Source organism: Geospiza fortis, unplaced genomic scaffold (assembly GCF_000277835.1).
Source record: "Geospiza fortis unplaced genomic scaffold, GeoFor_1.0 scaffold685, whole genome shotgun sequence".
Taxonomy (NCBI): domain Eukaryota; kingdom Metazoa; phylum Chordata; class Aves; order Passeriformes; family Thraupidae; genus Geospiza; species Geospiza fortis.
The window spans coordinates 34,090-48,483 of record NW_005054662.1 but is presented as its reverse complement, the minus strand read 5'-3'; the positions used below and the strand labels follow the sequence as shown (position 1 = coordinate 48,483).

At 46.6% G+C, this 14,394-nt stretch overlaps 1 protein-coding gene across 1 annotated transcript in view; it reads left to right on the top strand.

Moving 5' to 3' along the window:
- LOC102034428 (RNA polymerase II elongation factor ELL) overlaps nucleotides 1-14,394 on the top strand; it is a 59,006-nt gene that overhangs the window by 30,623 nt on the left and 13,989 nt on the right. The window contains exons 7-11 of the mRNA XM_031064983.1: nucleotides 232-279; nucleotides 5,106-5,227; nucleotides 5,522-5,685; nucleotides 8,519-8,772; nucleotides 11,782-11,906. Of these exons, the coding sequence (XP_030920843.1) occupies nucleotides 232-279; nucleotides 5,106-5,227; nucleotides 5,522-5,685; nucleotides 8,519-8,772; nucleotides 11,782-11,906 (713 nt within the window). The remainder of the gene's footprint in view (nucleotides 1-231; nucleotides 280-5,105; nucleotides 5,228-5,521; nucleotides 5,686-8,518; nucleotides 8,773-11,781; nucleotides 11,907-14,394) is intronic.

Below are 14,394 nucleotides of genomic sequence, written 5' to 3'. Positions count from 1 at the left end.
TCAGGGTGACCTTGGCTTATCCTTTTCCTGGTACAAATCACTGTGCTTTCTTATTTGAAATACACACTTCCCTGATCTTTCCCCTTGAAAAAAACAAAAAACAAAAAAAAAATAAGGAAAGTAAAAAATCCAGGTGAAAAATCAAGCTTGATTGTGGCTTGGTGAATTCTAAACTTGGCGGAGTTTGGAGTTTCTCTGTGGTAATTTTTGTTTCTCCACTTGTTTTTGTAGGATGCTGTGACGTCAAAACCAGTCATCCAGTTTCAAGGAAGCCAAGGGGTAAGTTTATCCCTGGAAAGTTCTTTTCCATGTCATGGGATTGAGGAATTTGGGCTGTTCCAGCTCAAGGAATGATGCTGTGGTTGCTGAGATGGAGCTCCAGGTGTGCTCCAGGAAGGGGTTTGCTCATGGAGTCTCTCTATAAAAAAACCTTTTCCCTCCTCTTTGTTTCCTAACCTTGCTAAATCCATGGGAAATTCACATTTATGAATTGGGTGGGACAGGGAAAAGGAAAGGAAGCAGAAAATCCATGGAATCCTCACCTGCACCCCAAGAAAACCCCGTGCTAAACTCACTGCAAGAATTTTGGGGTCCCAGTTCCTCCCAGCAGCAGAGCTTGGAGGCTGCTCTGAGAGCCCTGGAGGTTTATTTAATGTAACTGCAGTGCTGTGAGTACCAGAAGTTATTTTAGATTTAGGAGTTTTACTTCCCCAACTTGTGTTCCAGTGACAGAACTCTGGGATATTTTTAGCCCCTTGAACCAGTCTGTCATGCCAGTTGCTGACAACGTTGAGATTTACGTGGTGGTGTTTCTGGTAAAGCAATGCAGCCCTTCAGTGAACTTGAAAAATGTCATTTAGATACCTTTTATTGCTAAAAAAGCCTGTGTTTAACTTCAGTCTCTGCATAAAGAAGGGGAATTGAATTTTCTTTTTAACTTTTTTTTTTTTTTCAAGAATCTGAATTCAGCTGTAACTTGTGGTTATTTTTTATGCACTGGCACATTAAAGCTTTCAAAAAGGCTTGGGCTGAGTGGACATTAAACCCAGCACATTGTCCTTGCCCACATCCTATTTTGTGATATTATTCTCACTAAGAGTCCGTAGAAAATGTGGCAGGAAAGACACGATTGTTATTGTAAGTTTAGAGGAAAAATACAAACCTACTTGTCCTGGGGAATAAAGAAAGGGGCAATTTCCAGGTTTTTTTACTTTGTTTAGACTTAAACTTCCCTGAAAGCTCAGCATGAAAGTGGAGATCAAAATCTGCCACTGAGCTTGGGCACGGTCAGGAGAGAGGAGAATGAAGGGTGGGTGATGTGTCTTTGTTTGATGAGCTTTGCTCATGGAATGAAGAAGCTAAAAGCACTGGGGATGCTTTCCTTTCCCTTTGGAAGCATGATCAGCACCTGAATTTTCCTGTAAAGCTGTTTTAAGTTTTGGAAATGCCTCCTCTGAATGTTTTTCCTTGAAGGAAATGCAGCAAAAGGGATCAAAGCAGCTTAAACTGCTCCTCTGCCCTGAGCCTTTGCTGGTGGTGGGTTCCACGTGGATCTGATATGGACAAATATTAATTTCTGGGGCGAATTAAAAACGTTTTCAAATGCTACAGTTGCTTGTAGAAATTAAAAATACAAAAATATAATTCTTTACAAACACAAAAATAGAAGAGTTAATTCTGTTTGAGCCCTGATCTCCCAGGGATGAGTCGTTGGTGGAAGAGCTGCCTGGCACCTGCAGTGTCACTGCTTGGAGAAGGAGAGGAGCCAGGAGGGCTGGGCTGGGCTGGGCTGGGCTGCAGGAGGATGTGGCAGCCAGAGCTGACCTCTGCTCCTCCTCGGTGCTTAATTAATGGCACTGACGAGGAAAGGCCAAAGGTAGAGCTTTGAAGAGAGCTGCAGCTCCATGGGAGCACAGAAAGAGCTCTTTGTCCCTTTATTATTATTTTTCCTGGGTATGACAAGGAGCTGGCAGCTGGGGAACCATCTGCTTTTAAGGGTAGGACTGTGCCTGTCAGGATTCTCCTGCTTTTCAAGGAGCTGAGGCTTGAAATGCTTTCGAGGGATGCTCCATCAGTTGGGCTGGAGAGATAATTCCAGGAATTCCCCAGGCTCTCACATCCAGAGGATGCCATTAAAACATATTTTACTTTTAAACATTAAAGCATATTTTACTTTTTTAAACGATTTCTTCCACTCTTCCTTAGTTCCCCAATTTGCTGCCTTCCTGTTTTGCTTCCCCAAAAAAAAAAAAAATGCGGCTGTGCAGAATCCCAAAAACTTTTTTGGGTGGGAAGGTTGTCAGTGTGATTTAAAGCAGTGAGGTTTTAATAGTGGGAATTTTCTGTGCAAGCATCCCTCTCTCAAGAGGGAAAAGCTTCACTTGATGATTTAGGGATGCAGGACATAAAATAAGAATTTAAACAAACTGCTGCTTCTTGAATTTAATTCTCTAGAAGCCTTTCAATTACTGTGTCCATGTGTTTTCACCTATTCCAGTGTTACTCTAAAAGCTGTCAAAGATACTTTCAGTTTCTAATACACAGGAAAAGAAACTTCCACGTTTGAGGCACTAATTAACCAGGGAAGGGAATTGTTGGAATAAAACCCAGGGTCAGCAAGGTGGCAGCAGAAAGGAGGAAGTCAGTGGTTGTAAAAATAAAATATAAAAATAAAACAGCTGTTCCAGTGACAAGGGACAAAACCTCTCCTGCCTGGACCCTGCTCTGGATCCAATCTCACAGGAGCTGATAAGAACTTTTGGGATTTTGCCTTGAGATGTTTCTCTGTGGTGGTGCTGCTCTTGTTAATGGCTTTCATTCTGTGTAATAATCAGAATTTCAGTTGTAATAACCAGGTTGTCTTTACCAGAGTGTTCCTCTAAAGCGGGACCATGGATATTCCTCAGGAGCAGCACCTGGCTGTCACTTTTTCCTCAGGGTTTTTGTTGGATAGTTTCAGAAGTTTTGATGGAGTTTTGAGCATTTTGCTCGTTTCAGTGTGCATGTAAATTAGAATTTAAGAACTGGAGTACCACAGCATTACAAATTGTGTGCTAGAATTACTGAAAATGCTTCTATTTTGGTGAAAAGACATGCAGAATCATTAGGCTGGCTGAAATTTGCAGGTGCTTGTGGGGTGGTGAGAGCACGGGCAGAATAAACTGAGGGGGGAAAAAATACCCTTCAGGTGCCAAAGCCACGTGTGTGTGCAGCATTTTTAGAATGACTGTTGGGAGCAAAACACCTTTGCTCTGTGATTGGAAAATACAGCATTTCCCCTGCTTCTTGGGATGAAGTTTTGGTATTAACAGAGGGAGGTGAAATCTCAGTTCAGAGCGGGCTGTCCACAGATGAATGTTACTTGAAAGAAGAAAACAGAAGTTACATCTGTACCGGGCTATTTTTAAGTGTCTCTGGTTACTGGTGCAGTACCCAGCACCAAAATTAGGGCTCCCTCAAAGCAGTCACCATGCTGATTTGGTGGCTTGAGAAACCTTCTGTTTTCAGCTAAAAATAATTCCTAGATAACGGCCGGCTCGCACATGAGACACTTTTCAGTACTAAAGTGACTCTGCCTCATTTTACAGCCTCTGGAAACGCTGCAAAAACCCTACAAAAACCCAAACCTGGCGCTTTTGGAGCAGCTGTTTTTTCCAGTGGGTGAAGCAGGAGCGAGGAGAAAGCTCTTTGGTGTGTGGGGATGTGATTTGGTGACATCCTGCAGGTTTTATTTTCCAGGCTCAGGTGCAGCACAGCTCGATCCCCCTGTTGGGTTTTCCTCTTCTTCCCTTGCCATTCCCACCAAATTTCCAGCTGTAAAATCCTCCCCCCCAAGTCTGCTGCTTACATAACTCTGCCTTTCTGGCTCTTCTGGTAAAGCAGAAGGGAATTTTCTTGCCCCTGCATGGGTGGGGGCAGAGGATGCCAGGAAAGATTAAAAGGGCTCAAGGGCTGCGGCGCACGTTTGGCAGGGGAGATAAGTGGGGAGGGTCCAGCAGCACCCAAAAAATCTGCTCCCAGTATTTTCAGCCCTGGATACTGGGGATAACTTGTCCTGCTGTATATAAAGCAAGGCACGAGTCTGGGTTTCTGGGCTGGTTTTTGGAAGAAGGGAGCTCTGTTTGAGGGCAGGGAAACGCCGTGCACGGGCTCGGCTCGAGAACATGCTGTGGTTTAGCAGAGGGACACAGATCCCTGGGTTTTCCAGGCTGCTGGAGACGTCTGAGGGCTGAAGGAAACCACCCAAAACCCCTCCTGGCCCAGCACAGTCATGTGTGGATGCCACGGGCTGCCTTGCTGGGAGTGTGTATTTTCTGCGTAGATGTGGCAATCTGGGTAAATATAAACCCGTGTGGTAAAGCCTGGCCTAAAATAGGCTGGGGCTGGTGTTCTTTCTGTCTCAGCTTCTGGGAGCCATCTTAATTATCAAATATTGATGTGATAGTAGAGCTCAGATGCTGAAATTTATGATGGATCCTGAATGCAGAGGGGAGACAGTTTTCCCTTTTGAAAAATGAATGGCTGTGGTGGAGGGGGGTGAAAAAAACAATGCAGGATGGCTGTGGAGTTGTCTGTGGAGCACACTTAATGCTTGATTAAATATTTAATTTAGCAGCAGCGTCACAGTCTACTGTGAGCCATGAAATCTTGTTATGGAATTATAATTTCTTAAAAAAGAATAAGCATGCTACCTAGTGACCTGGCTTGTGCTATGTTTAGTGCTGGATCAGTAATTCTAAAGAAACGAGCCTCGAGTGTTTTACATTGCATATAAACAGTGGGAGCGAGCCTGTTTTGAGGCTGAATCAACAGAATTGGGTCAGATTCCTAGAGCAGGGTGGTTGTGGGCTCTGTTTGAGGCAGCTCTGCTCTCTCACAGCCACATCCATCTTCAGCTGCTCTTTTCCTCAGTCACCTTTTCCTTCCCCCTGCGCACAGCGCAGATAGCTGGGATTCTTCTGGCAGCCCCTGTGCACAGTAACCCAGGTGTTTTGCTTGTTGCAAAATGCCTCAGAGCAGCCTGGCTGCAGGAGAATGAGCTCTCCTGAGCCTGGGGTGACCCGAGTGACCAATGCTCTCCCTCCTCCTCCTCCTCTCCCGAGCAGCACATCGCCATCCCGAGGCCCGATCGACCGGCGGAAGTGAGGACCTTCACCTTTTATCTCTCCAATATTGGCAAGGACAGCCCCCAGGGGAGCTTTGACTGCATCCAGCAGTATGTGTCCAGGTGAGTGGGCATCCAAGGAAAACCCGGCCTTTTTTTTGGATTTTGATTTTTTTTTTTTTTAAACCTTCTCTTCTGGAGCATCTTTTCCCTAACAAAGCTTAATGCACGTTCTTCCTTTTTAGAGCCTTTCTGATCTGTTTTCATGTGGTTTTTTTGGGAAGCATCTGGTTCCCTCTCAGCTCCTCTGTGTGCCCCCGCTGTTATTCAGCTAACACCCCCCAGCTGCCCCCCAGTGCCAGCCTGGTGTCCCTTTGCAGTGTCAGGAGTACCTTTTCCATTGCATTTCTCTTGCAGCAATGGCAATATCCATTTGGATTGCCTGGGAAGCATACAGGATAAAATCACCGTGTGTGCTACTGATGATTCCTACCAGAAGGCGAGGCAGAGCATGGCACAGGCAGAGGAGGAGACTCGCAGCCGGAGCGCCATAGTCATTAAACCTGGGGGGAGATATGTAGGTAAGCAGCCACTCCTTCTGGGGCTCTGCACTCCAGCTGGGGCTCAGCAGGCTCTGGAGGCACGTCCTGATGTTGTTGGCTCGGTTGTGGCAGTCTGAAAAGTTCCTGGTAGTTCTTTGTGGGCGATTCAGGGGGCTGCTCTCCTTGTGTTGTGTTGTCTTCACTTCCATCGTCACCCCAAGGGAACTGTGGCTGCCCTGGAGGTGTCCAAGATGAGGTTGGAGCAGCCCAGAGGTGTCCCTGCCCTGGCAGGGGGTGGCACAGGGTGATTTTAAGGTGGCACCCAGCCAGCAGCACTGAGGGCTGTCCATGTGCGGTGCCATGGGTCACGTCTGTCACATGGGCGCTCCCTGTGTCCCTGCTCCTGGCCAGCTCAGCTGAAAGTGCCACCCTCGTGTCACAGCTGTGCCCCACGGGACCCTGGCAGGCAGGACACAGGCAGCAGTGCCCTCTGTAATAAACACAGGCACTAAAGCAGCCTGGCACAGCCCTCCTCACTGTGACAGCAGCAGGAAAGCCTTAGCAGAGGAAATAAAACCATGGCAAATAACACAGGAGGGAGCCTGCAGAGACCCAGGGCCCTGCTTAAGCTCAGCTCACAAACTTTGGGCACAAACAGTAGCCAGAATGCAGTTTCACTATGTTATTTTTTTTTTCCTGAGGCAGCTGCTTTTCCTGCAGCCCATGTGATCTGCAGCCAGTCTCTTCTCAGAGGGATCTGTGACGAGAAGGATTGAGTTGCAAAATGTAGAACTGACCCAGACTCATTGTCACAGCGGCCAAGTGCTCAAAGCTGAGAAAGGAGATAGTAATCAGGAAGGAAATGCATTGATTTCCCGTAGGCCAGAAGATTATTTTGTTTAGCTCCTCTTTGAGAACATTACAGTAAGTGCCTGAAGTTAAAGCTTCTGAGGGAGAAGATTCTCAAAAGCAATTTGCTTCCTGGAAAGATGGAGCAAAACTTTTTAAAATTAAAAATACTCCTGGCTAAAACCTTTCAGTGGCCTGAAATGGAGACAGAGCCGTGTGAAAGCAGCAGGGGCAGAGCTCCTAGATAAGATGTCAGTGTTTGAGGAGGAGAGCTCTGCTCCAAGAAGGAAGGGCTTGGAAGGACAGTGCTGGTGTGGGATCTGCAGGTCCTGGAGTGCCAGCAGCAGCATCAGCTGATTCCTGCAGGCCGGGCTGGAGGGACAGGGCTGCCTCTCACATTTCCAGGAGAACACGGAGCTCAGCACTCGAGTGCCAGTGGAGTCGTTCCAGGCAGCTCAGATGTGGAAAAATTTATAGGAAATGTTGAAATTGGAGAGCAGCAGGACTTACAGATGCGAGCTGACGCTTGAATGAATAGATATGTAAATAGAGAGCTGCAGGTAAAGCTGCAGGGGATGTGTGCTTGCAGCCACACTAAATATGTGTGCATGCAGCCATAGACACGCACGTGTACAAATATTTGAAAATCCTTTGTGTCCTGGCTTAGCTTGGTTTTTTCTTTTCCTATCACTGCTCATTTTGGCTCCAGCCTTTAAATGGAAACCTCCCAACGTGATGTTTTTACTGTTCATGACCTGGCAAGAGTTAAGGCAGCTCTAGAAAGCTGACGAATCTTCTCTTGTCCCATTTCTGGAAACAAAATCCAGTTGACCTCTGGATTGTGGGATGTTTAACGTGCGAATTGGTGTTGCTCCCCCTCTCACCTCCCCTCAGCCCTGCTGAGGATGGGTCGTGCTTCCTCTCCCAGCACTGTGGTGCAGAATAAAAAGCCAGGAAATGGGGCCTGGGTTACGCAATGTGCAGCTCAGTAAAACAAACAGTGCAGACAATCCCCAGTATCTTCAGATGACTCAGTTGCAAACGTTGCTTCCTAGCAATGGAGCAGTGCCCTGCTGGAATAAACCTCCCAAACACTTGCAGTAAATGCTGGATGTTGTTTGTCCTAGTGAAGGTCACTTTCTCCAGCCCAAGTGATTATTGATTGGATCTCCAGGTTTCTAGACCTTGGAACCCACACGTTTTGTTTTCAGCTTTGCTCGGTTTGCCTTTGGTAGCAGGAACCTGCTCCTGTGTTTGAAACAGTCCCCATCCTTTGATTTGGGCTCTGCTAAGAGGTGGTGTGAGGGTTCTGTTTCCCAGTAGGAATGGGAAAAATGAATTGTTGGGTCGTGCTGCCAGCAGCCAAGAACCACAGCGGGGATGGAACTTTGTGTTGTCACTTGTCTGCAGTGGAGAAGGGGTTATTCCATCAGCGCAGGCAGCACCCTCATGAATAGGCTGATGGCCCAGTGTCAGCCCCATTCATGGGGCCGTGTTTGGAGGGGGAAGGGAGGTGACCCAGCCCCATAAAGTTCCTATTGTTCTAAAAGCAGAAACATCTGCTGGAGGAGCGTTTTTGCTGAGCTCAGCAGCGGGGAGCCACTCGTTGACCAGTTCTGGTCTTTCCACTCCGTATTTCCCACTCTTCTACACAATAATGCAGAATTTTCCTCTCGTAGGGAGGGCAAAAATAGTTCGATTAACCGTGGGGGATACGTGCACTTGGGATAAATGAAAAGCTGGCAAACAAAGGGAGCTTTATGTGAGCTGGTGGCCAATAATGCTCAGGTTTCCAGAGCCTGGTGTTGCTGTTTACTCGTTCCAAGCTTGTCACGACCCATAAAGCTCACGGGATGCTCGTTCCGGCGGCGCGTCGGGACCCAGGGGGTGTGCTGGCGGTGTTTGTCCTTCCCTGTCACCTCGTGCCACTTCCCAGGGCTGTGCTGGACTCCGGATCGGTGGTGACAGCCCACTGGCCTTTGCGAGGTGACTGCTGCACTTCACTATTCTCATCTCATTTTAGGCAAAAAGGTTCAGGTGCGTAAACCTGCACCAGGAGCTTCCGATGCTGTTCCCTCCAGGAAGCGCCCAACGCCAGTCAACCTTGCCAGTGCAATAAAGAGAGGCAATAGTGCCATTTCCCAGAGACCCTTCAAAGATAGGGTTGTGCACTTACTGGCACTAAAGCCTTATAAGAAACCTGAACTTATTCTCAGATTGCAGAAGGATGGACTTTCTCAGCAGGACAAGGATTTGCTGGATAACCTTCTGCAACAGGTTTGTACTCTGATGAAGGCAACGATTTAGGTAAAGGGAAAAAAAAACAAAAGTCTTCTCAGTCTCCCCCTCCCTCCCGTGGCAGTGGGAGCTGTTATCTCCAGGCTGCAGCTGAATGTGACTCTAAAGGCTGTGGGGGACACAGTTCTCAGCTCCCAGTGCTGCTGCAGAGATAGCAGGAGCCTCCCGTGGCTACGCCTCGGCTTAGGGGGGTGCAACCAAGCTGGATGGTTTTGGCTCACCAGATCAGTCCCTTTCAGAGGGACCCTTCTGCTTGGTCATGGGGAGGATTCTCTTAACAGAGGATCTACAAATTATTTGATTATAAGCTCTAAATCTATTTTGTTCTCATGGACGTAAAGGAGCAACGCTCTGTATTGGTACAAGTTTTGTATATGAAGGAAAAGATGTCCCCAGTTTTTTTTTTTGTACTCCTCAGAGCCCTTCCTGCTTGGAAGTGCCAGTGGTCAGGTGTGAAGATCATGCAGCTCCTTGCCAAGCAGATTATTTGTGTGTCAAGTGTGAAAGCTGTCTCCAAGCTGAATCAGTTCCTAGCACTTTGAGTCACATTGAAGGTGCCATTTTAGGCCTCACAGTAAACACCTTCATTGCTTTATTAAACACATCATGGCTATTTATTTAAATGCTGCAGCTACCTTCTTCTGGATTGCAATCAATTCTGGAAAAAAACCTCCTTGTTTTTTTTTTCTTTTTCACTCCTTTCCATAGAGAGTGAGACAGGAGTTCACTTTGCCCAAGGGCACAGGGCAGGTCGTATTAAAAACAGAGTCACAGCTGGCACAACTCGTTCCTTCCTTAGACTTTAATCCCAGAGCCCTTAATTTCCCAGCTGCTTTTTTGCAGCGCTTTTTCAGTTCTCTGCCCGAGTTTCAGAGTAGAAAACTCTGTTTTTGCTGATGGCTTTTGATGGATGCTGCGCCCCGGCCCCGGCGGGCGAGTGGCGCGTGCGGGGCCACCTCACTCAGGCTGCTTTGGCTGTGAACGTGCAGCTCGTAAAGTTAATCCCTCTCAGCCCTCCCAGGGCTCCCATCCACAGGCAGACACAGATAAGCTAAAAATTACAGGCTGCGTTAAAGCTACACAGCTAAATCTGTCTAGGTGTGGGTTTCATTGTGCTCTTGCATCTCTCTCTCTCTCTCGCAGGACTCCGTGTTCCTGGCGGCCTTTTTGCCTCATTTTGCAAGGTTTCTATTTTTGGGAGGGTTGGGGTGGAGCTTGCAGAGTCCCACACGAGCAAAACAAGGAGGTAGCAGCTCTCAGCCTCTGTGCACAGAAAAATCCAAGTTGTTCTTCCCAGGCTCCAGGAACAGGCAGGAAACAGAGAAATTCTGGGAGAGTTGTTGTTTTTTGGTTGTTTTTTTTTTTTTTTTTGGTGAAGGAGAACCTGGATTGGCTTTTGTCTCCTGGGTGTGTTTACAGGGATACCTCGATGTAAAACACAGCTCAAATTCTTGTTGTATTTTGGCTCAGGATTTTGGAAAGCTGACAGAACTGAAAGGAAAAACAAAGTGTTTGTCATGTAAACTGATAACTGGGCTTTCTATTTTTTGCTTATCAGGAGGGTTTGCCATGGTGGTTGTGCAGCCTTTTGCTCTGAAATGCCTAGATTTTTAATATTTTTACATTGGGTTGTAGCCTCCCTAAAGCAAAAGCAGGGGAATCAGCAGCATCTTCAGTTCATTCAAGACTTCCCACTCCTTTGCTTGTTTTTGAGGCATTTTCCTGCTGTGTGGATAATAGAAATCCCTGAGCACAGCCACGTCCTGAATGGAGAGCAGTAATCCCTAAACAGATGCACAAGATCCCCGTGCACTGAATAAAAGCATTTTCCACTTTCAAGGGTAGCAGTCCCTGAGCTGAGGGGCTCCAGCAGGGAATTTGGGCTGCAGCTGCTGCTTTGCCTGGCTGTGGGCACAGCATTTGGCACCTGGGCCTCCTTATCCCTCTTCACAAACACATTGAAGGCTTTATTTTCATTTCAAACTCGCCGTGCTCTGCAAGCTGAGGTTGCCCAGAGAAGCTGCCCCATCCCTGGGAGTGTCCAAGGGCAGGTTGGAGCCATCTGGGATAATGGGAGGTGTCCCTGCCCTTGGAATCTGATGGAACCAGACCATTCCATGGATCACCCAGAGAGTTTTTCACTCTCACTGGGGCTCTTTGCTTTGTTCCAGCTCCGGATTTTTCAGCAAGAAGTTAAATTTTCAGTCAGGCTGTGGAAAGACTGATCCAAGTGGGATAACTCTTCCCCAAGTTGTTTCCATTCTAACCCAGCTCTGCCCATTCCAGCAGCTTCTCCTCTCTGTGCAGGCACCACGCAGGGTTTGTGGGGAAACTCCACGGGGTAGGCTTGGATGAAATGTCACGAGTGTGCTGAGCTCCCTGCAGTGCTCTGCTGGCTTCAAGCTGGAAATCCCAGGCTCTGTTCTTGCCCTGGAGAAGTTCTCCATAAAATCCACGTGGTCCCAGGGCATTCTCCTCACAGCTCCCTGAGAAAGCAGCTCTCTGTGGCCTGTTCTGTTGGCTCATTAGTGAGAAATTATCTCCTGGCAATAGTTAACCAAGTTATGGCCCCCAGAGTTCCTCTTTGGCCAGAAACTGCCCCATTTTGGCTGTGGGACAGGTGTGATAAGTGAACTGCCTGTTCCCATTAAGGCTTTATTTCCAGGTGTTTCCATCAAGTGGTGTTGTGCTGCTCCAGGCTCCCCAAGCTGAATAATCTCTTTTAGATATGACTTATTTCCCACTCAACTGGATGTGCTTTAGAAACTCATTATGAACTATTGCAGTGACAAGGCGAAAGGAAAGGCACACTTTGATTAAATAATCTTAATAATAAGGAAATGAAATATTAAAGTCTCTCCTTGTTCTCTGACACTACTAACAGCTGCTAAGTCTGCTCAGATTTTGCCTTCATCTTAGCTCTTGTTTGGTCGAGGAAGTGAGAAAATGAAACCCTAGTGATGGTTTTCCAAATTCCTTCTGTTCCAGGTGGCAAATCTGAGTGCCAAGGACAGCACTTTCACACTGAAAGATTGTGTATACAAAGAAGTGCAGAAGGACTGGCCTGGCTACTCAGAAGGAGATCAGCAATTGTTGAAGAGGATCCTCGTTAGGTAATTACCCATTTTCTTCTCTGTGATACCATCCAGGGAGGGTTCTGTAAGTCAGGGTGACCAAGGTCTGTAAGTTGAGTGTGTGACTTATTTTGACAAAATTTTGAACTGTCCATCACGCAGGGACCTGTAGGAGTGGCTAAAGTTGAATATCCAAGTGGATCCACTCTTCACATCATCCTGGGCTCTCTTGAAATCGTTAGAGGCAAAGCTTGGGGGAAACCTGCCAGGGAGCAGAGCTGGTGCAGTTCATACTGCTGGTCTAAAATGGAGATGAGGTGATTAAATGTCTCCAGCTCAGCTCTCCTCTGAAACTCTCCTTCCTTTTTTCCACATCTTCCTGTGCAGGCTGAAGTGTTTCATCCCTAAATCTGAGTTTGGGTTGAAATCGTGGATGTGTGGAAAAGCAAGAGGTGGTTCTGTAGGGATAAATCCCTTTAAAATCCTCCTGTTTGGAGTGTGATCTCTGTTCCCTCCTGGAACAGCCCTTAACTGACTCACTTCATCCTTATTGCTGACATTTTTTTCCCTCTGGAGATATTTTCCTTAGGTGAAGCCTCCAAGCTTGGAAGCTTCTGGCTGGCAGGGAGAGAAATCTCCCAGTTTTACACAGAATTCTGCTCTCAGTGTTGATATTTTTTCAGTGCCTTGGTTCAGATTTTGTCGTGCAGGCAGAGCTTTTACTTGTGCTTTGTTTTATTGCACTTTTGGTTAAGCTGAAGCACAGCATGCTCTGTTTGGGCACTTCCCATGATGTAAAAAGCACAATTGACTTGGAGATGAGACTTTTTAAACCAACAGAAAACTTGCACTCCAAGTGCTTTGGTGTGCTCAAGGAAAATCAAAACTCATTTAAATGGCCTTGATGTAAAATTATAATTAAAAGGAAAAATACAACTGCCATGCAATCTTTATGGCTTTCAAAAAAAAAAAAAATACCCAAGTTGAATTTCTCCCTGTAGAAAAGCCATGTTTACTGCTCTTTCTAGAATTGTGGCATTTACTTGGGCTGGGGTCTAAAAATAGAGCTTGGAAAGGATGTATTCAACTGTACAAACAAAGCCCTGCTCAGGCAGTGCAGGTAATGAGGCTCCAAAATGGGAAAAAAAACATGTTGGGTTGAAGAGAGGAGAAAAACAGAAAAAGGGCACAGGAGGCAGCAGGGTTTGCATCACCAGCCAATTGTTCAAGTCCTCCTGGGTTTCAGGGCCAGTGGCCTCAGCAGCTGCAGTAATTAGCACATCTGCAGTAATTAACACATCTGCAGACACTAAAGCTGGGTCTAGCTAGGCTTGGGTTAAACCAGCTCATTTTTCCCTATTTTTGTGTGTTTTCCATCCCTCTGGCACCCCTGGGGACCTGGGCTCTGGGAGGTGTCCCAGCCTGGGGCTGGGTGAGCTCTCAGCTCCTTCCATCCCAAACCATTCCAGGATTCCCTGAAATCTTTAATCTTTCCTCTGCTGACCTCAGTGCTTTCCTGACTCCTTAAATCCACAATTAAACAATTAGAAGCTGTGACAGGCTTGCTCAAGCAGCCCCCAAAAACCACTTTGACTGGGTTATTTGGGCAATATCAGTGTCCCCGTGCTCACAATCCCCAGGTCCTTTCCTTGGGTTGATCTGTGGCTGCTGAGGTTGTTTAAAATAAAATTAAACAAAGCCAGGACGGTGGTGACACTGCAGATGTCTAAATATTGCTGCAGCACAGCCCAAGGTTCAAGCTCAGGTTAAAAGGCAGATCTTGTCAAGTGCTGGGTGTTATCTGTGGGATAAATCTTCCCAATGTTTGAAGGATATGAGTGAGCTTTAATGCTGATTCCAGTTTCTTGGGAGAATTTAGAAGTGGGGTTATTCAGGCTCCACAGCTCCTGACAAACTGACTGCAGAGCTGCTTTATTAAAACCTTTAACCCTGAATTCTGGGGGTTTTTTTTTCCAGTTTGTCAGCTGCAACTTGATGCAAGAGTGGTTTGTTTTTTGGTTTTTTTTTTTTTTGAATGATTGATTGAGGGGCAGTCTGGTGTCAAAATTGTTGGTCAAAGCTGGTGGGCTGGGAAAATACTCTGAGATCTGCAGAGGAGCAGAGACCCAGCCTGGAGGGGAATTCAAGTGATTCCAATTGTACTTTTTGCTGCTACAAAAGGTTTTTGTTTGTTTTTTTTTTTAATTATTTGTCCAATACCACAAATACCAGCCCAGAGTAGCTCTGTTTTGCATGATGCAACTTAAAAGTATTATTGGGAAGCCCAAAATGTAAATCCTGGTGGACCAATAATACCTCAGCAGTTCCTGTTATAGTGCTGCCTTTCCTGGACCCAGAGGAGCTCGCTGCTGAAAGGGCTCCTGTTGCCATAAAATGTTGTTTTAATGATGCTAATGAGTGGGAGAGTTTATTCCTCAACGTCTGAGCTTCAGTTTCAGCCCCTCTTCAGTGAGCTTTGCTTTCTGAGTTGTCTCAGAAAGCAAACACTCAGCAGAAGTTTGTTTAA